Here is a 27,508-nt window from a genome sequence, read left to right as displayed (position 1 = left end):
ATATATATATATATATATATATATATATATATATATATATATATATATAGATATATAGATATATATATATATAAAATGTAGTCAGTACTAATACAGCTTCACTATCCAAGTCCTGAAGTCAGCCCCCTAAGTAGCCTTTAATAGCTTCTTCAATAAAACGAAGAATTAATTGGGACAATAATAAACTCTTGCCTCTCTGGGCTCTACGGGCATCATGATCGGGGAGACTAATGTTTTAAATGGAAACCAGACATGACTTGTGCCCGCGTGGGACGAACCCAGAAACATCCTCTCGGCCCGTCTGGTAGCAGAGTCTCATAATGTGAGGAAAACACTTTTTCTTTCTTTCTTTCTTTTTAATAAAACCACTGTAAAAAAAATCAGGAATGAATTACACGTAAAACAGCAGCCCTGGCGGTCCACTGTCAGCCGAAACCAATGAGGGATAAACAAGTTTGTCTTGTTTGTCAACTGTTTAACACGGGGGAGGTCAGTGAAGGAAATACCTGCAATAACAACAACAATATAATAATAAAAATAAAAAACAAACAAACAAAAAACCTTCTTGATGTTGAAATGAAAACTTGAAGAACGCCATGTCAGAACGGAGACTTTGGGTTTTATTTGGCTTTGCGAAATACGCTCTGGTGAGAGAAATAATGACAGTTTAACATGGCTGAGGTTAGAAAAGATACAGATTAACTGCATGGAGAGGGAAGCTTCAGGAACAGTCTGAAATGTGACATTTATCTCCAGCCAAGCATGAAGCGGAACTTGCACCGCTTTGGAAACTGTAGTTTAGGGAAAGATCTGGCGTGTGAGCACACGTGACGTGTCAGCTAAATTAATATGAATAAAGATGTTTTTTTTTTTTTACATGTATTACAAATAAACTGGAGGAAAAGTGCATGAAATACAATCTGCTAAAAGTAGTATGCTGATATCATTTCACTGAACGGATATAAGAGATATGCTCTCTCTCTCTCTCTCTCTCTCTCACACACACACACACACACACACACACACACACACACACACACACACAGATTTAAATAAAGTTTAAATAGCTACTTAATCATCACTCTGAGATATCTCCTCACACTGATCGCGTCATCAGGTCTACAATAGCAGCAAAGCAACGATGACAATTGCTCGAATTAAATATGACGTGTGCATTTTGCAGATGCAGGAAACTGCATCCCTCAATATTTCTGAGCCGAAACAAAAGCAAAGTGCTAAAAAAGTGAAGTCACTACCTGGACTTTATTTCACTGAATTCCCTGCAACACGAGGAAGCACCACACAGCTGTCTATACGTTCAAGGTCATAAAGAAAAAGAAGCGCGTGCAAATACGCGTTTGAAATCGATCCTGTCACGTGTTGCGTTCAAGTGAAAAAGAGATGGTAAAGCAGCAGAGCAAGAAAGAAAGAAACACTATTTCTAAAGGCGCACGAGGACGTATACTGACCAATTATAATTACGCGCGCGCGCATACACGCGCACACACACTCCCTCTCTCTATTCCTCTCAAACACACGCACACACACACACACACACACACTTCAGGCTCCAGTCTCTCGTCTCTCCCGGTCTCAGTCCCACATGAAAGCAGCCCTAAAGGCGGCGGTGTGCGCCCCTGCTCACACCCCTCTCACCGGCCAAAAAAAAAAAAAACCCTCCCTGCGTTTCTCGCCACTTTAGAAAAATCTTATCAACAGTCAAATGAAACTCCGCTCCACGCTCCGTCTATTCCACCGCTCTGCTATCTCCTCCTCTCACGGGCTCCCTCCTTCTTTTTTGTTTTTAAAAACAAAAATACATTTGGGGAGAAGCGCCATTTTCTCTCCCAAAAAAAAAAAGAAGAAGAAGAAAAAACCATGTGCGATGGAAACGCACGAGAAAAAGCTCCGCGCGACCGAGCGCGCCGCGAGACGAGCCGCCGGGAGAGCTGAGTGGAAGTTTGAGTGGAAGAAAGACGCTCGACACAACCACGAAGCACACGAGGAAAAGGCAGAGCGGCACCGCACTGAATGCACGTATATATAAGTATATTTACATAAACGAGAAAACCCGGCGTCCCCACTGTAAGCTACCCAAACAATGAAACAAGAGAAGACAGTTTACCTGTGTCAGGCAGTACGGGGAGTACATGGTGGTTTTTAGAAAGGAGACTTGGAGAGCTTATTTAAGTTGGATGGAAGCTCGGTTTGGTGCTGCATTGCAATCGCTCGCCGTCCTGTTTGTCTCACTCCATGCTGCTGCAGCTTACAGTAACCCCGCCTAGAAAGTGAAAGCTTGCACAAACTTTCAGGGAAAAAACTTTGTCTCCCTCCCCTCTCCTCTCCTCTGCTCTCCTCTTCGCAGGACTTTTATCGCTCTCCTCTTCTATCCTACTGAAAGCCCCCCCCTCACACACACACTCTTTCTATTTTTCACGCAGATTGAAGTTCTTCTTAGCAAAATGTTCGCATTTTGCCACAGCATGAACTTTGCTTTTGGGGACTCTGACTCCGCTGTGCACACGCTTCCCTGCGTCTTTAGGTTCGCGATACTGTGCTTTGGAGCTGCGTTTACTGACCCGTGCATTCCATGTTGAGAGCAGGCAAATAATTACCAGAGGGCAGATGAGCCGGTCAGTTACACCGACTTGAGAAGGAAACACGTAAATGCATCATCAGAGTAGATGAAAGTATATAATTTGAGGAATATTGCGAGAGCACCTCTGATTTCACTGACTTTTTGAATATGCGATGGCCGAGCATGCATTCAGTTAAAACCTCTTAACATAATTCTGCTGAAGGTCCTGATCACAGGATCTCTCATGCATACGTTTACATTTAAATTAATTTACAGGAATTCAAATCGATGCGTCATCTCATTGCTGCTGTTAAGTTAAGTCTATTTATTTACTGAACCAGAGTTGACCCAGTCTGAAAAAGCCACAACTGTAGCTTGAAAAACCAGTGAAGTGAGTCCAAGCCAAACAGTTACTGTAGCGTTCACTATGAAGTAGAAAACAGCGAAGACAGACGTATAATCACAGTCTGTGAGCGGTATCAAATACTTCACTGGGGTGTGTGAGGAAACACACACACACACATGAACGGTAGTGAGGGGAACACATATCACATAAAAATCATAAAATAACATTTCTTGGAGCAGGTCCCGAGTGTGGTACAGTGGGAATTTGGGTGGGAGTGAAGTCTTTGTGGAAGAAGTGGAGCTGAAATTTTAGGCCTGACGTTAGAGTCCCGCAGATTTATGAGGCCTACTGCTCGTGCATTTTTTATTAAATCCTGCAAGCCTCTGCAGGCGAAACAAAGAGATCTGGGCTCTGTGTGGCCAATTACTGCACGCGGCCAGATACTCGAGCCAGAGGCGCAGGCGGGGAGGGAGAAAGTGTGTGGTCAGGAGCGCATGTAACGCCACAAAACTGCAACCTCTCGCCCTCGCCGTCGCACAAGGTTAGAACGCCAGCATTCCTTTTCTGTGAATATGATACATGACTAATGTGAACCACACAGACACGCCCTACAACACATTCACACACAACTTTTGGTTTCCCTTTGGGCAGGTGTATCAACTTCATAACCTGCCTGCAACATGCGAGGAAATCTCTTTGTCTCCAGCTCGCTTTTGTAGCCGAGCGCAAAAGGTTACAGCCTCTGCTCTCCGTCCTTTATGGAGCCGACTTGCACGCTCCGCACGCAAACACTCCTCTGCCGTCGCTCCTTAAACGAGCCACACATTTAGTGGTCTGTGTGAGTAAATCTCTCATTAAGTAACACATGGTAGAGCCATATGCTATGGTTGGTGGGTCTGCCGCGGCTCTGCTTTTTCACACGCTTCGCATATACATATTTACCACTGTTCCAGAGTGGCCAGCGCTGCTAGTGACTTCACCCACCAGCTTGGTGCTGTTGTGCAGTCGCACCAGAACTGAGGATTTTATTAGGAAAGTGTCACAGGAGTGAGCAGTAACGATCTCGCAGCCGCTGTGGCCGTGCATCGCGGGGAGGCTTTAGGCTGTGGGCGTGCAAAACAGGTCGTATGAGGATGAAAGTAACCTCAAATTTGACGGAGACCCGTGCGCACAGTATTACAGCCGGTGTTGATACCACAACTGTCTATAGGTGGCAGAGAGATAAGTCAGTGTGGTTGCAATGTCTGGCAGAGCAGATGTCATCTCTAGCAGCGCGTCGTTTACATACACTGCACATGCGAGGCTTTGCTTGAAGTAGTTGTTCCCGACCAGGTGGAATCGCCTGTAAACACATCCGTCTCACCAAAGTCACCCTCTAATTTAAAAGATGTCTCCTTTAATTAATTAAAAAAACAAAAAACATGAGCAGTGCATGAATACACTTTCTAGCAATTTTTATTTTTGTCGTGTTTCACGCACAGACATGCAAATAGTTTAAACAAAATATCAAAATTTGGGGGGATTTAAAAATCTTTTCATTGGCTGTTAGTCACATTGGAGAAACATCACTTCTGGTCGATTTTAGAAAAATTCAGACATGTTATATTGCCAACATATTATAAAAAGACAAAATATTACAAGTTTCCTTTGCTTTAAAAGTATGGAGTAAGCCAGCTCCAGGGAGTAAATTTAAGGTGGTTGCAATTATTTGTTTGAACTGAGAACCAGGAATTGAGCACACGACCTTAAGCCCTTAATTTTAAGCGTAACACAGTTTGTACATCTTAGTTTAGCTTCACATGAAAACCACTCATAAAATGTGGATTATTAAAAGGCTGCTACATATGTTTACAAGGTTTACACATGTTATTAACCACAAAACTGTGTTTTATGTCACATTCTAGCGGCTCATGCAAATACAGCTTTAATTAACATCTGAGTGACAACCATGATCACTGTTGCTAGCTAAACTTTGAAGATAACCCACTGTGTCTTGCTTATTTTCTGTCATTTGCACTGCGTTGTTACAGAGGTGGATGCTCATATTAAACTTGACCACGAGGTCAACTTATGCAGAAGTAATCTGTGTGAGCCCAAAGAGCAACGCAAATGTTTTTGGCTCCGTATTATGCCAAGGAGAAGCCCCACCCACTTGATGTTCTTTGTTTGGGAGGGGTAGCCAATGAGATTGAAGTTAGTATAAAAGGAGGGTGTTTTTCAAACGAAGAGCTGCTCAAACAGCTTGTTTTAGACAGTGACTGGAAGATAAAGACGAATCATTTAGACTCTCAAAAAGCTCAGTCATGCAAGGATCCTCTAGTAGAGTGGAAGAATAAAAAATACAGAGCTGGAAATGACCAGAATAAGTCCCCTTTAACACGGTCCTTGGCCACCCAGGTATGGAAACCATATTATTCAACCTTAGCATTGGAGGTCTAAACACAACAGATAAAACTGTGAGCACAGCACTGCTGAAACGAATCGTTTGAACATAAACATTAATAGACTCACTAGCCTTTGAGGAACAGTTTCTTAGAAAAGCTGTTACCAAGAAAAGCCGGGCTACAAATGATTAAAAAGAAAAACAATTATGTTGAAAATTCAGTGTCAGCTGGTAAAGTTAAAATACCCCAAAATAAAAAAATAAAAAGTAAGCAAGGTTACCGTTTGCATTTATGATATAATGCAAATTCTGTCCTGTATTAATTGTTCACTGGCTGCAAAATTCTGGGACGTTATTGTGTTTAAAATTCAATTTTTTCTGTTTTTATTTTGCTTTTTCTGTTATTTTTGTGATGAAAAAAAAGAAATCACCATTGCAAATGTTTGAGTGATGTGACAGATCATAGATATCCTCTTTCCCCCACTTTTTTTCTTTGCAGATATACAGATATCAATCAACAGGGCCGAAAGGGGAAGTGAAATGTGCACTGATACTGATCAGAGATAAGCATCAAGGACGATCCTAACGTTATCAGAACAGGTTGTTATAATGTATAGTTTGCATAACATTATTGTACAAAATGCTCAGGACGACAATGAATGGAGTCGTGACGCACTTTGCACAACACCGAGCCCCCTACATTAGACCTCCCGGCGAGAAGCTGGAGGCGGACGCTCTCCTGTGGACGCTCTCCCGTGGACGCTCTCCTGTGGACGCTCTCCTGTGGACGCTCTTGAACTCGCTGCCCCAATCCAGCCACAGTGACACCCCTCCCCCTCAACCCCTGTCTCCCAAAACTCTCTTTAGACGGCGTGCTACCCACTCCTGGCCACAGCACTTCATTTCTTTACCCGGAGACATACAATATAGTGCAGCAACCCAGATTCTCTGAGAGACTTGGCATAAGACTTAACTCTGGGAAACAAAGCCTGTAGCCTAGAAAACGGCTCCCACCTCATTAATGATCACATTTTCAGTCATACACAGGACCCCCCCGCCCCACCCCATCCCGACTCCTCTGCTTTTATTACCATTTTATATCACGCCGATTGCTGTAAATCTCACGGGCTTCTTTTTTTAGAAATGCTGCTCACTTTTCTCTTACTTTGTAGTTCTTTTTCGTTTTATACATCTAGGCATGCTTCACATTATCGTCGTAATTTGCACTCCCGTGAGACGAGGGCGCTTCGGTGAAGTTGCAAAGGCTTCTTTTTCTTTTTCCCCCCCTCTTTTTTTTCTTAAACGTGCGTGTGGAAATAATAATTGTAATGGTTTGCAGCTGAGTGGAGGAGCTGTGAATGACATTATGATTGCGGTGCAATTACCAAGAGCATGAAAACAGACTGTCAGTCAGAATAATGAGTAATGACTCCAATAACACATTTAATACCGACACATGAAATAATAATAACAATAATAATAATAATAATAATAATAGATGCATACCCTGTATGAATCTGATACTACAAAGCATTCAGGCATCCCAGGACCTCTGGAGGGTTCTTCGTTCAACAGAAAGGTTTCAGTTGCCTGAAATGTAACACAGTGATGCATTAGTTGGTTCTGTATTTAGGATCAGGGAATTTAAAACACACAGAAAAGCTGGTCGCAAAGCTGCAAAAGCAGATTTTGTATGTGAAAATCCTCCTCATCCTGCTGCTCGACCTATTTCATCATCCTCCTCAAGTCCCACCACCAGATAACTACTCTGCACACACACGCACGATGGTGTGCACCGCCTGCCTGCGCCCATATGCTGTGCAGGCCCGAGGCCCAGCCCTGCCAGTCACTGCCACTTGAATGGGGAGCAAAGTGTTTAGCTGCCGTACCCGCACACAATACTCCGGCACAATGGCATTTCCTGTCCCTGCTAATTCACCTGCATGGTCACTTTTCTGTCAGCCTGCTCTGATTCAGCACAAATCATTCACACACACACACTCACACGCACAGCCGCATACAGTAATACACATGTCTGGCAAAGACTCGCACATACAGAGGCCATACGTCTGCCTCCGCGGAGACAAAAACAGGCCACTCAAAAGGCCCTGCCCTGCATCCGCTGATAGATGCAGCTAAAGTGTTTATCCCAAGTGTTTGTTTCTATTCAGTGCAGTTCATTTGTATGCTGAGGGACGCGTCAGCCGAGACTTGGGCTCTGAATGAGCATCCATTGCAGTTCTGCTGTCAATTGAGGCAGCCAGGCCAGACAACATAGATGGGAGGAAACCACAGACTGAGGAGCTGGATATGGGAATGGGACTTCTGCCTGGTTTGCTAGCCTGTGGCTATTACTTTTTAGTCCTAACTGGTACAAATTGCTTTTTGCCAGGCTAAATTTTAATGTCTCTTCTGGAAATCGACTAAACCTATTAGACAAGGGCTAAAAACGTCTGCGTTCATGAAAATAGCTCCGGTTCCATGAGTAAGAGAGTGGAAGTTTTACTCACAATGGGACTTACTTGAGTTTCTGGATATAGGAGAAGAGGGGAAGTAATCTTATTTTCCAGAACTTTACCTTCTTATCTCTCAACATACCTACAGCAGAAACAAACATGCACCCAAAACAGGAACAAACATCGCTCGTAGCCAGCAAGAAAATGTCAAGTTATAGTATTTAAACTGGCATGTGATATAAACAGATTTTTAGGGAGTTTAAACAGATATTAGGTTACTTAAGCATTTGCATATGCAGACAAATACACACATGCGCCGGGTGACATGGGATTGCCCTTAAACAAATACATGCAGAGACACATGCATAAACACGCAGCACTATAATAAGTCCCAGACTTGGACTAACTGAGCTGCGGCTGGCGACACAGGCTATTCATATCCTGCAGAATGAGAGGTTACAGCTCGAGTCTTTTCCCTTTTCCTTTCTACTGTAACACAGGAAGGGCATCTGTGTGTATGATTTCACTCAACGTCTGTGGCAAAAGGTTCAGCAGGCAGGTTGATTAACATAAGACTAACACTGGCTTTGTTTAGCGTGGCCTCTCCCACGCACAATAAGTTCAGCGTGTGCCTCGTGAAGCACACGCTCGCTTAAACAAAAGTTAGAATTCGAGTCATCCAAATGGCTAAGAAAACACTACGCGCGGCGCTCGGCCTCAGCATCCAACCTCTGGCCTGTCATCATTAATATGTGGGGAAACACTGGAGGGAAACCATTTGAAACCATTTGTCCCACTAAATGGTGCCCTTGTCAAGCTCCCCGGGCTTTCTGTTAAGCTTTTAAACTGCCCAGTCCAGCTGAAGGATATATTTTACTCCACTGATAATTACAGAGCAGCACAAAACATGGCACTCCACTGGCTCGAGCTGCCTCTTGTTTCTGACATGTTTTAGTCATTTAAGGATGAAAAATAATTTTCACTGCACAGAGGGAATCCCGGCTTGAGGACGCTGAGCACCGGATAAATGACAATCTAGAAACACATCGTTTAATGAATGAATCTTTCTCTGTCTCCAGCCCTGAGAGAGCTGCACTGAGGCTCAATGTTGAGTGCAGCTCCCTGAAGCACTGGCCCGCTTTCCTCCTCTGTCAGTTTTTATGCAGCATAGTATCAATTATACATATATGTGTTTTTCTATATGTATGCAACATATGCCTGATCCATATGGCCGGCCCCAAGCTAAAATAGTTGCAGAGTCTCATGTCATAAACACTTAAAAAGCCCCGCTAATCATTTGCTGTCTGCGATGCTGGTTTTCGGTGACTGAAATGAAGCACAGATGATTAAAACAGAGAAGCATCAGCCTGGGTCAGGCTTAAATCCACAGTTCAAATCTCCATATTATTTACATGCAGCATGTATGGGGTAGTTCAAGAGCTTGGAAAATCCCCCAGTTTGTGAATTTTAGCTATTTACAGAGGTTTTGCAGGCAACTTCATAAAATTGTAAGTATTCTGTTCAGAGGTTGAATATGTTATGTTTATATATGTTTATATCAAGTAATTTTGCTAAATTTACAATTATGGAACTAATAACTATTATGTACTAAATCATTTGCTGTTTTACATGTTTACAATTCACTATTTTACCGTCAATTCTGCCCACAGAAAACAGCCGTACAAGGAATTCCCTCTACATAACCCTAAACAGAGAACAAATAACAGACTCATCAAGTGGACAGAAAATCTCCAAATGAATGATTGAATGCAATAATAGAATATCAACGATCACAATTTTTTCTCTCTGCCAAAAAGTTTTGACATGTAAATTTAAACTACAGACGGCGAAACAATTGCATTAAACATAAAGAGGTCTGAAGATTTTTAGCTAAAGCTAACACAAACCAGAGAAACAGAACACCCCCCTACCCCCAGCTAGGTTAGCTCTGTTCAGAGAGAACAAGGATTGCTATATTTTATTTATTTTTACTTCACAACTGTTTTATCAAGTCGTTTTATAAAATCCCTCAAGTTGTCTTATTTCTCTGTCCTGTAAAAACCTAATTGCCAGAATAAGACTAAGACAAGAATAAGCTCATAGTATCAACCTTGAAGATAGTAATTTGTCACTTATTGCTTCAAACTATTGCAGATTTTATAAAAGTAAACATATACTTCATAACAGCTAGGTTTTATTTCCCCCCCAACATGCTAACACTAGCAATGTTACCTGAATTAGCATAAAAATGTTAGGTATGAATCTGGAGCTAGCTTAAAATAAAAACTAGAAATTGGGATAAATAACTAGCTTAGCTCTGTCCAAACCTTCTATTAAGCTGTCTTACCAAATGTTTTTTTGTGTCCTCGCTAGCACAACATTATTTGTGAGACTATGTCACTGTACTTTTCTTTGTTCACAAAGAAAAAGTTCAAACAGGTTAGCTTAGCACCTGCTAAGCTAACCTGTTTGAAGGTTAGGTTTGAAGGTTAGCTTCAAACTTTAACATGCTAAGCTAGGTTAAAGTGAATCTCATGAAGAGAGTGAAGAGGTGTACTCTAATTTTCAAATATTTTCATATTGTAGTGAAAACATTTATTTTAGTGTATTATTGTTGTTGTAGATTGCTAAATGAGCCATATTAGCAACATCCTGCTGTTGCTGAATTCAAGGTGAAACTGTAACCGGCTGTCAGTTGAAGCGGCCCTTGATTATGAATAGGCACTTTGAGCTGCTAATTGCTCTAATATGTTTACAAGTTAGCCACTCGCTGTTTTAACCTTTTAGTTGATTTTACACAAATGAAAGAAAAATGATAGAAAAAAAAGCAAAAGCAACAACTATAACAGGTTGGGCAGTCACCTAGCACCAGCGCTACCTTCGTTTAGTCGCATCTGAGACCAATCTCAGACACAACTGAGCATGAATACGAATCATGATCTCTACAATACCTCAGCTGCACTTACTCTGCTCAATTCTCTCTGACATCCGCGTTTACAATAAGTGAGATCTAAAAGGGGGACAGATGCCTAAGTTGGCTGCCTCACATGGAATTAGATTAATCAGAGCGCATATACATATGGCCCACCTTCCTCTGTCTCCCACTTTGTCTTGTTCACACAAAGATACACAACAGCCCAGAAACCACCTGGGTTTCCATATTTCTCAATACGCGTCGATCCACCAGCGGTGGGTATCTTCGCAGTCACTGATTAACAGCCTTCTGATCATTCCGCCGCACCGTCCTAATCATTTGCAGAGTTGTCTGTATGAGCTCAACAGTTCCTAGAGGATCAGAGACTTCTGCGGCAAAACATAACTGACATCCTACTCAGTCCTGCTCCATTCAGCCTTAATTGTATCCTCATTCTTCACCTGGTAACAAGCTAACAAACCTGTGCAGATGTGGCAAGCACATCAAAGAGAGGGAGGGATGGGAGGGGGAACTTGTTTGTAAAAAAAATGTGTGGGGGAATATGAAAGGGGAAATTTACGTTGTGTGAGTCCAAGCCAGCGCCACCTCAGGGAGAAATGCTGGAAAAATGTGATATTTTACACCTGCATCTCAGGAGGTGGGGAATAAGAGACAAGGAGGGGGGAGGTGGTAATTAGAGGAGTGTGCGTGCTTGCATGCGTGCGTGTGTGTGTGTGTTCGTAAAGGATTTTTAGTATGTTTCTGGGTCTTGCCGCCGGTTCTTCTGCAGCATTCAATTTGGTATGATACATTCGATGCCAGATTATTAAAAATGCTAAACCTGGTTACGAATGCTAAAAAAAAGTGCTGAAATTTTAAACAAATATGCTAATATTGTTAGAGTGATAAATAGCTGGAAAACCCTGTTTAATGAATAATGCTATTGGCTCTAATTCCTCATTAAGGCCCTAAAGAGGAGAGTGAAGAGAGAAAATACATGTATTGTTGTGATTTTTCCCCCTTTTCTCCCCCCCCAAATTAAACTCAGAAGGCATAAGATACCAGCACCTTCCCAAATTAAGTTCATTCAAATTACTTGGTTACACAGCTGGTGTGCATTCTGGTGTGTCTTGTGAAACCAATTAATGTGAGGCTTCAGTCTTGATAAGATAATTAAAGGAGGGCTAGAATAGAGATGGAGGAGTTTGAGGTATTCAGGCTCGTGGTACAAAATGAGACTTCCTTTAAACTGCAAAAAAACTTTGCCTTGAATCAAGTTAAAATAAAATCTGTGATTTGTTCTGCCATTTCCAAAGCAAACTGATCTGATCTGGGGGCTTCAGTCAAATACTGAAGGGTCTGCGTTATTTCTAGATTATTATTTGTTTAAAGTAACAAGTGAGATTATCTCACTCCAGTGTTTTGACTTTGTATATTTTTAGAGCTCACTTAAAGAAGTTAAAACTGCATGCTGTAAATCTGGCTTCCTGTACTAGGCATTATGCGTTCCCTGGGAACGTTTGAATTAAAACATAGGGTTATTTTTGATTTTGTTCCATAAGAAGAGATGCTTTTTTGCATTAACTGTAGCAAACAACTGTCTAAACATCCTGTAAAACACAGTAATGTGGCATTCTTTCTAAATACAGCTGAATCCCGTGACCTCTCGGGCCTTTGATGAAATCTTAATGTTTACACCCCGTTTTTCTTGGATTTGACCTTCATTCTCTTGCTCGCGACATCGCAACATTTTAATTTGGCGGTGCCGTGCGTGCTGGTAGTTTCAGTTATGCTGCACTCAGACTTTGAGCGTTGCAGATGTTTGATATGGTTTCCAGTGTTTATTTGGTTTATTTCTTTTTGTTTATACAGAACCAATTCTTAACAAAGGTGTTTTGTAAGTTAAAGAAAAAGCAGAATGAAAGGGAAATCCCCAACAATCAGACAGTCTGCTATGAGGAAGCAGTTGGCGATGATGAGAAGGAAGAACTCCCTTTTAAAAGGAAGGGGCCTCCAGCAGAACCAGTCTTATCTAAGCATCTGCTGCAACCGGTTGGTGGGTAAGAGAAACCACTGCACTCACAGTGCAGTGGTTCGCTTTTTTCTCTCTCCAAGAACAACGTTAAGGTTTAACTAGCAATAGTACACCACGACTGAGTTAATGAGTTAATCGCTTCTGTCCAGGCTGGTTGTTAAGATGTTGAATACAGGAATATCCTGAAAACGCAACCAACAGGCATGCAGACTGTGAGCCTGTTCAGCATAAGAAATGTTGTTTTTAAAGATTCAGATCTGTGTGTTGCACTCAGCAGTGATATAAAGATTTTAGAGTAGTAATACTGCAATGAATAAATATGAAAATACTCCATTTAGAATCCATTCATTGTATTTACCATGCAGAGCACTGTCCAGCCTGTAAAACCATTTGTCATGTGTTTCGTGGGTCTATTAAAAATGTTAAAAATGTTTTGAGGCCCAAAAAACTGCCCTGTTGATGTCTAATGATGTCACTAGAGTTTTCTTGACATTTCAGTCTATTAAACGCACACAAAAAAATATATATATATTAGCAGTACAGGAATGGAGTCTGAGCTGAGTGAGTTTAACTAAATGAAAATGTAATGAAACTGAATTTAATTTAATGAAAGATGTTACTGAGCTGCACTGAGATCTGGGATTCAGCTTTTCTCAGTTTGAATGATTAGCTTAGCTAAGCTTAGCTCAGACCCAACTGTAAGCAGTAAACCACTGGAGTATTACTGTAGTTTTATCTTTTGAGACACTCTTTCATTGATTCGTTTAGCACAAGGATCTCATATTAAGGAATGACTGAGGTGATCACAGCTCGTGATATATCCACTGTAGCCCCTCGGCTGCACACTGTTAAAATCACAACAGCTTAAAAACCAGTCAACCTGACAAGCACATCTGAGCTCACTATCCTAATATTTATGCTGTTTGACTGTATATCAGAGTTTCCATCTTTAAACTACAGCAAAAGCTTACACGCTGTATAAGCTATTATAGCCTCCTTGAAGCCTTATTTATTTTTCCAGAGAAACGTCAAGGCCAGGACAAACATAATAGCATAATATTCTGTATACAGTGAGGGATGACATCACTGGCAACGACGGCCAAGATGGAGATCACACAAGACTGGAAAACCGCTTGTCTGATCATCATGTGGTGGGCTGTACACACACACACACACACACACACACACACAGAGGCAGGATACAGTTACCACAGCTATTTACACAGCACTCTGTGACTCTATTTTTTTTAATCTTTAGTTCCTGCACTATATATCACACACATGTTTACCACGGAGAATCCAGTGTAAACTTTGCATTTGGCTATTTATTTAAAAAAACCGCTTGTATTGCTTATTGTAAAGGTCCAGTCTGTCTGTAAATCATCATTTTGGACCCATAATGTCATCTTTGTATTTCCTGATGATGGCTCAAACTTTCTGTTTACTTTCTGGCACATAAGGAAAAATCCATAACCTATAAATCCTCGTGTATATATAGATCATCTGTAAAGAAAAGTAGTGTTTGAATATTTATTTCTGTGGCAGAGATGGAGAACTGGCCTCGGGGAAAGCTAACAGGAGTCTGACACTGATTGACAGATGCCTCCAGTGCCTTCTGACTAAACTAACATGCAGTTCAAATGTTTGGCACAAAATCAACACAACACACATATAGCCTTTGAAAATAAATAAATAAGATTTTTTTTTAAAAGAGGTGAGTTGCTGCTATAAGTAGGAGAATAACAAGTGGGGATAATCCCATGTGAGGCCTGTCCTGAATTCTGTATCATTTTTACTGATGAGCTTCTTGGGCAGCTGCCATGTCAGCAAGGATGCTCGTAAACAAATAATTATTCATACTAATAATCTTCCATATTCATGTGCAAATAAGATCCATTCCTGGGTATCTAAGCAGCTTCAAGGTTGTATGTGGGAGGTTCCCCTAACTATTGCCTGACTTGAAGCATTTCATGCCAAAAAAGAATTTCTAAGGGTCAAGGATGTGTGAGCTCTCTTTCATAGTTTTGCATAAAACAGACTTTCTTATTACTAATTTTAAAACCTAAAAGCACTTCATTCAAATGCATGCTTTCGCAAGCCTCACAGAGAGTAGATTTCTCATTTAACATGTTAAAAGAAAATCGGGATAAAACATGAAAAACGTCTTCTGTTTGAAAGGACTCAACTCAAACGAAGAAGGAAACCTTGGATAAAATCTCATAAGCTGATGTCTGCTTAAAGAATCCTCAAACAAACTTCAGTTAGAGTTTGAGAAGCATTACAAACGTTTGCTTTGTGATACCACTGGATTTCCCTGAATGGGACAAATAAACCACCTGCGTAATTAAGGATTTAGTCCCTGCGTAATTACGCACAAATCAAATGGCCACTTAATAGAACGCTGGCGCAGACAATAAGTTCCATCCTGCTACAGCCAACTTTCCAGACTCTGGTAAACCTTGCCTTTAGGTGGGATTTGTGCTCTGGGATCCTTCCCACATGCAACAGTGAAACCTTTACATACTATATGACACCTCTATTATGGATGTTGTGCCATAGGTCCTATCACATATGCGACTATAAATAGACTAGCCCAGTCTGTAAGAGGAGTCATGTTCTCCGTGTGGATGAAACGGCAGAAGGCAGTAGGCATCGGGCGGTGAACTGAGAGGGCTGGACACTAATTTGGCCAGCAGGTTGGAAAGAAAAAATTGGCAACAACGTATGTAACTATTAAAATAAGGTGGATTAGGTTTTCCTTCCAGCAACATCCTTTCAAATGTACATGCAGCTCCTTAGCGAGGAAATCTCCCCACATTTTTAAAATAACCATAAGATCCTAATGAGTCTAACTGTGACAGCAAACAGATTCAGGTAGGTGGAGGGACTTGGCACATACTTTGTGACTGTTACACATTAGCCACACCAAATACACACACACACACATACGAAATATAAGATAGCTCACTAAACTATAAAGCACAGAATCATTAAAACGATGAACAAGTACAATGATTGTCAAAGCTGACTGCATAAATGAGCAAATTATTGGTTTACATAGCACGTACCATTGTGGTGTGAGGATATGTGCCAACACTCTCAAAGACCCATTTTCCACTCTGAAAAGTTCGGCTTCCAAAAAAAAAAAAAAGTGAGTGGGAGAGAGAAAACTGCTCGGTTTCTTGCTCAGCTGGGCCTTATACCGGAAGCAAAAGAGCCCTAATGCACGGCCTGCTGCCCGGTAAACATTTTTTGGGATAAAGTGAAGTCAGCTCTTCTCAGTCCAGGCAAACGGGACGCAGAGTCGTATAATCCAAGCGGTCTGCCTCCCGACTTCTTCATGCAAGGTGTTTATGTGCGGCTTTCAACTCGTGATAGTTCCACGAAACTCGAAGCTGCGCGCGCCTGGCTGCACTCTCAGTCCCGGTGCCGTCACGTCCCCGCACCGAGTCTCCGAGCTACGTGCCACCGAGACGCTGCACCGTCAGAGCCCGAGTGTCGGAGCAGAAGCCTGGCCGCGCACCGACAGTAAGTAGCCTGCCCTGCGCTCGCAGCTCACGCGCTCACCAAATCAGCTGTTGCTCCTCCAGACTGGACGCCGCGCGCTCTCTCCCCTTGCATGCTCAGGCGTCGCCGATCACGTAAAAGTGCAGTCCGCTTCTCGGTTCTTCTCCACCTGTCCTCCACCCCCTTCTCAGTGTCGGCACAAAGTTGCTGGGAGGACCGCGTCTGAAACAAAACTCAGCATGTGGCAGCGCGAGTGTCGCAACATCCGCGAGCGGGACCTCAGCGGACGGTCTGTGATCTGAAACCCAAAAACAAAGAGGTGAAACGTGCGTCTGTCTCCCCGTGTGTGCGACTGTGTGTGTGTGAGCGTGAGTGTGTGACACCGAGCAGCTATAATTAAGTAAACAAAATGCGAGAAGTGAGCGCACAGCGTGGCCGCCTGCACGCACCACTGAGGACGAAACGGTGTCCTGCGGCCGCGGCCGAAGAAGCGGAGCGGAGGGCTGGTGAATTATTAATAACCAGAGCGGTTCACAGTCTGTCGTGTTCAGTGAGTAACCAGGGCGGCAGCTGGGGGTTTAGAGGAATTAAATACGGGCTCAGAGTAAACCGTGGACGCAGGGGATTAGTAGCTCTCACCGGCAACAGTGTAGGGGCAGCTCGGGGCCGATAGAGAGGGCGGGAGGGAGCGGAGGTTCTAGGGAGCAGTGGGGGAGACGGCGGAGGTGGTCGGGTAGGACATTTTTTTTGAGTGCAAATTTAATAGTCAGCCTAAATGGATGCGTGGTATGTACGTGAACACGTGTCACTTAAAATTTAAATATGAGCTCCAGCTGGTGAACAAAAACCTACAATCTAAACAAAAATCTCCATAGCTGATATTTTTATGGAGTACATTTTCATTTGTCGAAATTACCCCCCAGGTAAAAGACTCCCATTTGTTGACACTTGACTAAACATAGAAGAGTTTCTCTGAGGATAAAAAAATAAAGTGATAATAAACTGAAGTGGGTTATAACCCTCCGCTGCCCGCATATGTTTCCATTTTAATGGCGAAACAATTCAAATAAAATAAAGGCAAGTTTACAAAAAAGTCTCTATTTAAAATGTTTAACTAAGACATTTTAACACTTTAGTTTTTGCCAGATTTTACGCACAGCCAGCACCGCAGGCTGACCGACTGCAAGCCCCAATAGTGCAAAGCTATAAACCAAATCCTTAAAAAAAGAATAAACTCCTCCTCTCTTTCCTCTGTGTCTTGATCCGTTCAAATTACTGATGTGTTTATTTCGCCATGAATGCAGCGAACAGTTTGAGCACAAGTTTGAAACAGTGAGGTTAGAGAGAGCGCAGGTGCATGACTTCTGGCTGGAGCCTTCACCGAGTTTTTATTCCCCACAAATATCCAAATCAGCGCAGGAAATCAGATGGAATTTCAGCAGACATCTTTTTTTTTAAAACACGACAACAGGGGTCTTTTTAATGCATAAATTACCAAAAGCGAGTTTTAACCTTTTATGGGTAAAGCGCAGTATTTTACGGAAGTGCGCAACTGCAGACGTCACGCATCGAAATGATGAGCAGAGACAAAAGTGGATTCCTCCTGATGCCAGTTTACACCGCGTTGGTTCAACTTCAGCACTTCACACACAGTTAAAGAGAAAGCTGCCGGGCTCAGAGTGGCTGTGGTTCGTTGCGTGGAGATTTCAGTGACAGAGAAGTCCCTTCGTGTTTGAGTTCACACTAAATGTAAAGCTGCGTTCATTCTTTTCCCATAAAAATGTGATTTTTTTATGGGAAAAACCAAAAATCTGGGTTATGAAAAATGATAAGGCTGCTTTATTAAAATAAAATAACGTCTCCCTAAATCTGAAACTAAAGACACACACACACACACACACACACACACACACACACACACACACACACACACACACACACACACACACACACACACACACACACACACACAGGAATAGCCACATTCTCTATTTCTTTTTCTTTAAGTTTTCCGTTTCTTCATTTCTGGATGACATTATCGTCATTTCTGAATCCTAATTGTGCACAAATTCACTGTCACTTGATGCAAAATCAGACATATAAGTCTGTCTCAGTGTCTCCAATCACCACAATCTGGGATTCAGTTTTAGAGAAACAGCATTAAATAACGGTCGGTTGTGTGATCTGTTTCAAAAGAAACGAAATGAAATGACATTATTTAAAATTCTAAAGGAAAAATTACAACCTGAAACATTTACACAGCAAATAACCAGTTTAGGCCTCGAGTTTCTTTTATTTAATTAATTTTATTTAAAGCTGATATACATATAATTAGACCATCTAAAATATATTCAATGTTTGACAGGAATTATTTTATGGACAATATGATCTGAAATATGTATTTTAAAAAAAGGTCCACAAAAGCATCAATAATGTGTAAAAATATGAATCTGTTCATTTAAATTGCAAGAAACACATTCAAAGCATAAAATGATGTCAAATCGCCTGATTTGTTATCAATTTACATTTTTAATTTGAATGATTAATTATTTAGTTTTTTTTTCTTTTAAACTGTGTGTGTGTGTGTGTGTGTGTGTGTGTGTGTGTGTGTGTGTGTGTGTGTGTGTGTGTGTGTGTGTGTGTGTGTGGCCTTTTCCAGTGAGCGGCCTGCTAGAGAAATCAAGTCTTCATCATGAGAGACAAATACATGAACTTAAGGCCTCCGTGGGAGTGGAATCATTTCAGTGTAATCAGTTCTAAGCTGCTTTGTCTTTTACTTATTTTTTCTTTGCTCTGTCGACGTTAAACAAAACGTTTCTTTAACATTTAGTCAAACTGCAGCTTTTTATGATACCAGTGCACAAACTGGCCTCCGAGAAAAATACAGAAAGAAAGAAAAAAGGCACGAGCCTCGTGTTTGTAAAGGCACGAGTCTGAAACACAGAACAGAATGGCTTCAAGCTTCACCTGATCAAAAAGCAAAACTCCAAACAAACAAACAAAGAAGCAAAAAATAAAAAATATAAAGTCTCTCTGATATGACACTCGTTTCATTCATTCACGCTCCTCTTGACTTCTTACTTGACCTTGAAATATTGGATTTCGAGCAATAAACTCGAAACTATATATATATATATATATATATATATATATATATATATATATATATATATATATATATATATATATATATATATATATATATATATATATAATTTCAGAGGTGTTGGGTGCTGGGCCGGTTGGGAGCTTTATAGAAAAATGAGAACAAAACATTTTGGAAATATAAACCAAACTCTGGGTTATTTACAAAAAGGCTGAAGGCAAAAATGTGCACCCGATTGCTTTGTTTTTGTAGCTACAAACACACCAGCGATGGTTAGTTGAGATGGCACTATTTAGTGCAGCAAGTCTCGGATATAAACGAGGCCACAGCACAAAAACCTGTAGATGCGCATTTTTGCACGCATCTGTGCTTTGTGGGAAAACGCTCACCTCTCATTTAAAAAGTAAGAAATCCCTGTCTTTATCTATACATTGCCATATAGTGTCTCCACATCTGACCCGAACGCCCCCCTCATCATTCTGCACCGGTCCAAACCGGCAGCTTGCGCTAATTTGCGGGGGGAAAGCCCTTTCTTTGGTCTCTCTCCTCTCCTGGTCCTATATACCGTCTCTCCCAGGAGGTTTACACAAACTGTGAGACAAAAGTTCCACTAGGCAACGGCCTGTCGAGGAATGCTGACCTTGGCACGGCCAGTGGAATCGGCTCGGCCGTTCTTTCGTTTCTTATGGTTTGAATTAAGGCGCATTTGACCTGCGCCAACTTCCAAGAGTTGCCACGGAGGCGAACGGGAGCCGTGCTATAGGTTACTGCTGTTGCTGCCTGCGCTGAATGAAATGATAAAAAAGAGAGGGAGAGAAAGGGGGCTGCAGACCAACGATGACACGTGAGAGGACAGAAAATAGTGACCAACTAACGATCGCTTTAGCAGGAATTTAGGAGCAGGCCGTTAAAAACAAACAAAGATGTTAGAACGGACAAACAACAGCGATGAAATCAAGTAAAAATATACAGTAAAGCAACCTGACGAGCAGGAATGGATCTGAATCTTTTACACGAGTGAAAGTGGCGTCATCAGAAACAAAGGGAAATTCTGAAGGAACAGCTGGAAAAATAATGACCCCTATTCACACCGTTAGGCTTACTACAGTATTAATATCAGTGCATTAAAGTGCGTTTTAGAGACATTTTACTGATGAGTAGTCTGGAGCACTTATTATCAATATCTCTAAAAAGGTGGTGAAAACCCCCCCAGACCAAACCGAAAACACAAATGACAACCAAACGTGCACAATTAAAATGAACAACCCCTTTAAACGTTTCAAATGTAAAATAAAAGCAACAACGCCACCTTTGATTATTCCACAGCTCTTAAATGTCCTCGAACAGCAAAAGGAGAGCAGTGACAGCTTTGCACCAGGAACATCCTGAGTTAGATCAGGTACACTCCCTGTTGGGCATCACAAAACATTACAATCCTGCTTTTTCACAGGGTCACTGTCATTGTAATGTTTTAGGCATTAAATGACTTCATGCCTAAACGCTTGAAGTAAAAAGATTATAGTGGGGAAAAGACAGAGAGTGTCACCTGCTTAAGCAGAGAAAATGAACAGAAAAACACTGAATGAAATAAATCATGTGCTGTTTTAAAAGAATTTTAATTTAGTTTTCGTATGTTTTTGATGTCAAAGTAAAGTATTTCTATATGTACTGATTTACCGCTGATCAATCTGTAAACCCCTGAGGACCTTTGATATACAGGTTAAGGTTTAATTAGCTGAGTTTAGAAATCTGCCTAATTACCACAAGACCCTTGAGGAAGTGTGTTATTGGCCCTTTGTACATAAAAGCAGAAAAGCAGCGTTAAGCAGGATCAGACTAAAGTCACCTTACTTTAAATATATAAAAGCTGATTGGAGAAGAAAGTATGTTTTTAATTGTTTGGGTCATTTATAGTAAATCTTACAGGTAGGAGAAACACTCACTTTAAAGGGACAGCACACTTACGGAGACGTCTGTGCTCTGAACCTGCATCAGTCTGATCAGTTTCCTCCCATGAAACCAAATTATGAGGTAGTGCGATTGCTGAGGCGCACACGTAAACGCACACACACGGCGCACACGTGCAGATGTTCGTCCACCTGCAGGCTGAGCGCTGAAATGAACAACACCTGAAGAAAGATGACTGGTGGAGCCTCAGGCCCTGCGAACCACTGATTGGCTGAGCTGAGGATCGGGCTAACTGATGCTGAGCGGCGTCTGTGTATGCGTGTGTGTCTTTGTGTGTGTGTGTGTGTATCTCTCGGGGTATCCCACCCTCCCCTGCCTTATCAGGCAGCTCCACGGCACCGCTAGAGGAGTGCTGCTCTCAGGAGGGCAGGGCTACCAGCACACCGCTTATCTTCTACCAGCAAGGAGGGTTTATAGGTCTGATTAACTCACTGTTTGCATGTGTTGTGTGTATGAGAAAAGAAGAGAGCTGCAGTGTATAATTGTGTATTGTGGACTAATTGTGTGTGGGTGATTGTGTGTGCGGCGGCGGCGGCTGTGTAAGTGGATGCCAGTGTGAGGAAGGTGTACACTCAAGAGCTGTGAAGCACTCGGTGAGCCACCCAGCGAGCGCACATCCAAACCTCTTGTTCCCTCAGTGAGTCGTAGCTCTCCAGAGGCTCACCCAGGAAGTAACACAATGGCTCTGTCGGGGTTGAGTGTTGTGTGTAGGCGACAACATACAGCACCCGACAAAAGCCCGTCTCGCTTCAATGGATTATGAGGCTAGAAACCCCAAAAACAACAAAGACCGAAACAAAACTGTCTTGTTGGTCAAATTTATATCAAATAGAAACCATCTCGATGATCGTAGCAGAGATATGATTTGCTCTGGTTTAGGTCCCGTCGATACCGCCAGAGAGAGTGGATGTCTGAGGGGGGAGGAGGTGGCAAAGGGAAGAGTGTGCCCCCTTCCCAAACCTCACACAGGAGAAAGCATGGCTGCTATAATCTCTTTTCCTGGCTCTCAATGAAAGAGAAAGGAAGCAGCACTGGAGCCTGGGTCCGCTTAGATCCGCTGCCCCTCACCCCAACACTATCTCCTATCTGCTATCTCATTTTCCCTACTATCTATCTGCCCTTCTTCTGCTCCTGCTCTGCATTCTTTGATTGTCATTCAGAATCCATGCGTAGCCACGCTTCACTGTTCAACCAGCCTGCTTTGCTTGTTGGGACTGTGATCATATCCCACACCTTTCAGCTGCTGCTTGTCAGATCTCCGGTACAATGTGTGCCTGTGCTCGTCTTTGTGTTCCTGCTGCTGCACGAGTACTTCTGGGATGATCCCAGTGTGGGTTTGTCAGCGGCTCCAGAGTGAAATCTGTAAACAATCTTCATGGCTCCCAGAAGATAAATTCTGTAGTGATTCTAAAATTCATTTTTACTTGCAAGTTGACATTTTGGGTGTTTTACGAAATATTTTGACTGCACTGAAAGAACTGGTATAAAATTATGGCACATGCTTCCATCCAAGCCTATCCAAGACGAGCCCAGCTGACACTCGGTGAGAGGCAGAGGTGGGTAGATCCCATCAAAGAGCTGACATAGAGAGACAGGCAACCAGTCACCTGGACAATTTTCAATCAACTAATTATTGGAAATTCACCTACTTTAAATTTAAAGCCCAAACCAGGAGACATATCAGCCCAGGATGAACTTTTCTTTCCTTACCATTGACTGGGACACTGGAATTTGCCTCATGTCTCATTTGTAAGTTTGATTTTCACTCTGTCTTTATTCAGGTTTAGGCACCAAATCTTCTTAGAACAAGCAGCTGTTCTGAAAAAGACTGAACTACAGTGTTTTCTTGGATATGAGGTGCAGAGCAGTGTTGGTCAAGTTACTTGAAAAAAGTAATCAGTAACTAATTACTGATTACTTCCCCCTCAAAAGTAATCCAGTTACTTTACTGATTACTTATTTTCAAAAGTAATTAATTACTTAGTTACTTTTTAAAAACACGATTTACAACCTGAATAGGTGATAAAGTGATAGATCTTTCAGCCCAATTCTACTTTTTCTGCATAATCATCATACAAAATGTAATCAAATGGAAAAGTCTCTTTTTAAAACTTGTTTTATTAGTTTTAATCTTTTAACTTTATGCATCAAGCAAACATTTAATTATATGCAACATTCACTGACTGGAAGAAATTAGTTTAACATTTAAACCTATTTTCTGCACATTCCAGCACATAAAATAAAATATTTTTTGTGTTTACACTCAGTCTTTCAAATAGATGCAAGTAAAACACAGCAGAAAATAAATAAAGTCAAAGACTAGCGGTCCTGTTGCTCTATTTTCACCTGTAAAGCAGGAGTGGGGTAGGCGGAGGGTTACCCTGGTGCAGGTGTGCCGCGGTCAGTGGAAGAATCCGCGAGTTTCTCTGTGAGTTTCCCATTACGTCGTAGCTACTCGGTGCTTGTTTGGAAGTTTAGGGGTTTTTCGCTGTAAAAAGAAGTTTTCTTCCCACGCACAACGGACACTAATGTTTTTGTCACTTTTTATGGAATCAAACTCAAAGTAAGGTCGGTACGAACGTCGCACTCGCTTACGTCACTGTCATGAGACATTCTCGCAAAAAAATCACGGTTATAGTAACGCAGTAACGCAGCGTTCCTACGGGAAAGTAACGGTAATCTAATTACCGTTTTTGCAATAGTAATCCCTTACTTTACTCGTTACTTGAAAAAAGTAATCGGATTACAGTAACGTGTTACTGCCCATCTCAGTTCCATCTATGTAAAGAATAAGGCGTAGCTTCAAGGCTATGCCTTCTGCTGGTGTGGGGGGGAAATTCTGTTTGGGCAAAGAAACTAGATTGTTTAGAAGTTTGTGGGAAAATGTCCATTGAACTGACTTCATCCAGTCACTCGACTTCACTAAACATCTTCCAAATGAGTTCATGGACTCAAGTAGTGATCGTGAATAGAGTGAAGAGTGAAGTCTGCCTTGTGATTGAAAACTTGCTGCCCTATGAACCCCAGTTTCTCCGTCACATCCATCCTTGATTGTCAGGTCTGATTACTGTCTTGGTGTTACACCAAAATTCTCACCTCGAGGCTTCACAACATGACAGTGGCTGTGTCCATCATTTATAATGGAATCTATATATTTATATGAACATTTATTTAACACAGGTTGTGTCAAAAGAATCATCTGATTTCAATATGCTAGAGTTCAGTGTGTCCCCCCGGATGCACGGCACATGTCCATATGATAGTCAAACTGTCTGAAATTCACATATTCTCCCATCACCTATCCTTCCTCCCTGTTTCCTCCTTCCTTTCTCCCTCAATCCTTACTCACCCTGAAGGTTTTTTTAAGGCTGGAGTCTTCTCTATGGTGCCACTTTCGTGTTTGGTAGTACATCCAAAAGGACATGAATATTCATGGATAATCCATTCTGCACCCTCCACCCCAGAACCACCACCGCCGCCCCCCACCCCCACTCGGCCCTGCAGTTGAAGGCAACACTTGGTACTGGCACATGGTGAGACAGCTGTTGCGAACCAAGCCTGGCATCTGTGCAGCGGGAGAGTACAAGGAAGCGAGAGACCGAGGGGAGCGCGCATGCAAAAGACACGGTTAGAATCAGATAACGAAGGCAGAGATAAAGAGAGGGAGGAGGCTTTTATATAGAGTATGGTATGGAACGGGCAGTGGTTGGAGGCATCTGGGTAAAGGAGAGCCAGACAGACAGAAGGAGCAGGGCGGTGACAGGGTCATCTGGGTGAAAAGGAAGGGGACAAGCCAGACGGATAGAAATGGGCACTGATGGGAGGCGCTGTCTGGGGACGGAGCGAGAGAGACAGACAGATTGAAAGAAGATGGAGAGAAAACGGGATAGAAAGTAAGGCAGAAGGAGAAATCTGAACACAGGAGGCCAAACATAGAAGGAGACAGCACTGGAAGCACAAGGATGACATGAGGATGACTCAAAGAAAAATAATAATAAGACTGAGGTCATCTAAATCCCGTATCAGGAATCCCTGATAACAAATACAGTTGATGCATGCCAAATGTTATTAGTTGTGAAGTATTAGGTTGTTTTATTACTTTTCCTCCTAAATCATGTAAACAAAGTCCTGCTTTTGCAACACCAAACTTGGCTTTATATTTGTATTGAACTGAGTGCCAGTTTACCATCATTTATACTGCAGAGCCGTCCACTGGAGCAGTATACTCTGACACAATGAGACCACGGACCGCAGAAGACGTTTCCCCTTTAACTCGTGTTTTACGTTGTGGAAGTGTGTGTTTTAACCAAAACCACCCCCTACCCTCCCCCTACCCAAACCTAACCACATAATTTAATGCCTAAACCTAACCAAACATAACCACGTCCTTTTCTCTCCCTTTTTCATGGTTTGTGACTCTGCAGGAAGAATATAGTCAAACTCAAAAGTAAAGAAAGGAATCAAAGTTGTCCCAGAATCAGACTCCTGCTGTCTCCTTGTCTTTCCTGTCGAGGTATGCGTGACTGTAACGGGGAAATAAGAAAACACAATATGAACTTCTACACACAGACCAAACTATATAAGTGTCTGACAAGTAACCAAAGACTGTATGTAAAAGATGGAACTAGCTATTGTTGCATTAGCCACTGAATATTTTAGCCATCGTGCTCTTACCCTTATGGAAAAGAAATAGTAAAAACATATATGATTTACTCATGAAAGTGACCACTTTCTCATTACTTTTATATATTGTTTTAGTATCCAAAACATACAAGTTTCATTATATAATTTTTCAAGGGATCTTATATCTGTTTTCACTCTTGTATGCTTTTCATACAAGTTTCACACAAGACAGATACAAACTTTATAAGATTTATTTATATCTTTTCCATATGGGTAGTGTTTTGAACCTTCCCTTTAACTCTTGAAGTTAACCTTTTGTCACAAATCACGTCTGTCACTCGTCTCCACCTGCTTCACCCTCCCTGTACTCTTTTGTCCCCCTCTCTGGTGAACTCTTTAGATGGTTGAAGTCAGGTATTTAAACTAAACTAACTTCAAAATTGATCCTCTTAATTTTACAGCTTGATAAAGTTGTTTTACCTCAGACTGCATCTCCAAAATAAAACCAGCAATTCAATCAGGAGCAAATTTACAAAAAAAAGGCATCTTATGAAATAAGATTAATGCAGTAAATTTCCTAAAATAGTAAATACACCTCCCCCCACCACACACACACAAACCTGTGCAGTGGACCCATGCTGTGTGCACCACAAAGCTGAGTTGCTGTATGTCCACAGTCGGAGGAAATGCTCCTTTGCCAGCCTGTGCCCCTCTCTCTGCCCCCTGTAACCCCTCCACCCCTCCTCCCTGCTTTCCACCTCCTGCATCCCTGCATGGGGCCCCAATGCTGGCTGCCATCCCTCCCTGTCTCCCCCCACCACCACCACCGCCACCACCCCCACTCCCACCCAGGCAGAGGGCCTAGCTCTGCCCTACATAGCAGTGAGCGCAGCAGGCTGGCGCTTAGAGGAACCCTCGGGTTTACAAACTGTGTCAGGCCTCGAGACGGCTCTGTGATCAACACCAACCGCCACATGAGAGGAAATAATAAAGCTACTGCTACCAAGAGATTGGTGTGATTGATGTTGTCAATATGTGAAAGTCTGGAATAAATTAGCTCTGTGATATGATCCAAAATGGGGATGTTTGTGTGGCAAAAAAAGACAGCTGAAGGTCAAAAGTGCAGAAGACGACAAGTGCTTTTTACAACCAATGATGATGACGTTTCTTTACAGTTAACTGAGAGTTCAGTGAAATAAAAAGCTGCTTATAAAAGTGATCTGAACGTAAACGAGGGCAACAATGCGCCAAACGCAGGGACCACTGGATAGAAAATAGCACTGCTCGCATGAAAAAAAGGAATGCTATTTGTGTTGCCTCAAAAGTGTATCATGGCCTTAATAACATTCAGAATTATTTCCTCCGGTGGGAAAGAAACAGGTTTTAATTAAAACTCCCATCCTTTGGGATAAGCCCCAGATATCTTTGATGGAGTCAATCACCCAAATGATCTTGTGATTAGAATATAAGAAGACGAACTAAGTGTGTTTAGTGGAAGTAGCACTGTGACTTTATAGCCTGAAGTACACACCATCATCACATCGTTCAGGTTCATGCAAATTTACATGTGTGCCTTTCAGATGAAAGCATCA

At 42.0% G+C, this 27,508-nt stretch overlaps 1 protein-coding gene across 7 annotated transcripts in view; it reads right to left on the bottom strand.

Annotated features, from left to right (window-relative positions):
* The window catches only part of nfixb (nuclear factor I/Xb), a 140,657-nt gene extending 123,954 nt beyond the window's left edge, over nt 1–16,703 (bottom strand). The window contains exons 1-2 of one of the 7 annotated variants that reach the window (XM_087837265.1): nt 15,781–16,703; nt 6,814–6,897 (exon numbers count right to left, since the gene is read on the bottom strand). In XM_087837265.1, coding sequence (XP_087693391.1) covers nt 6,814–6,897; nt 15,781–15,783 — 87 coding nt within the window. In that variant the 5' untranslated portion in view covers nt 15,784–16,703. Of the gene's footprint in view, nt 1–2,125; nt 2,734–6,813; nt 6,898–15,780 lie in introns of those variants that run through there. The other 6 variants (XM_087837267.1, XM_087837270.1, XM_087837276.1 and 3 more) reach the window with 6 other exon arrangements.
* Nucleotides 16,704–27,508: the final 10,805 nt, after the last annotated feature.

The sequence above is a fragment of the Neolamprologus brichardi genome, unplaced genomic scaffold, assembly GCF_056152115.1.
Source record: "Neolamprologus brichardi isolate AB-2024 unplaced genomic scaffold, ASM5615211v1 NODE_ptg000031l+_length_7269946_cov_1, whole genome shotgun sequence".
Taxonomy (NCBI): Eukaryota; Metazoa; Chordata; class Actinopteri; order Cichliformes; family Cichlidae; genus Neolamprologus; species Neolamprologus brichardi.
This window is presented reverse-complemented; position numbering and strand designations above follow the sequence as displayed.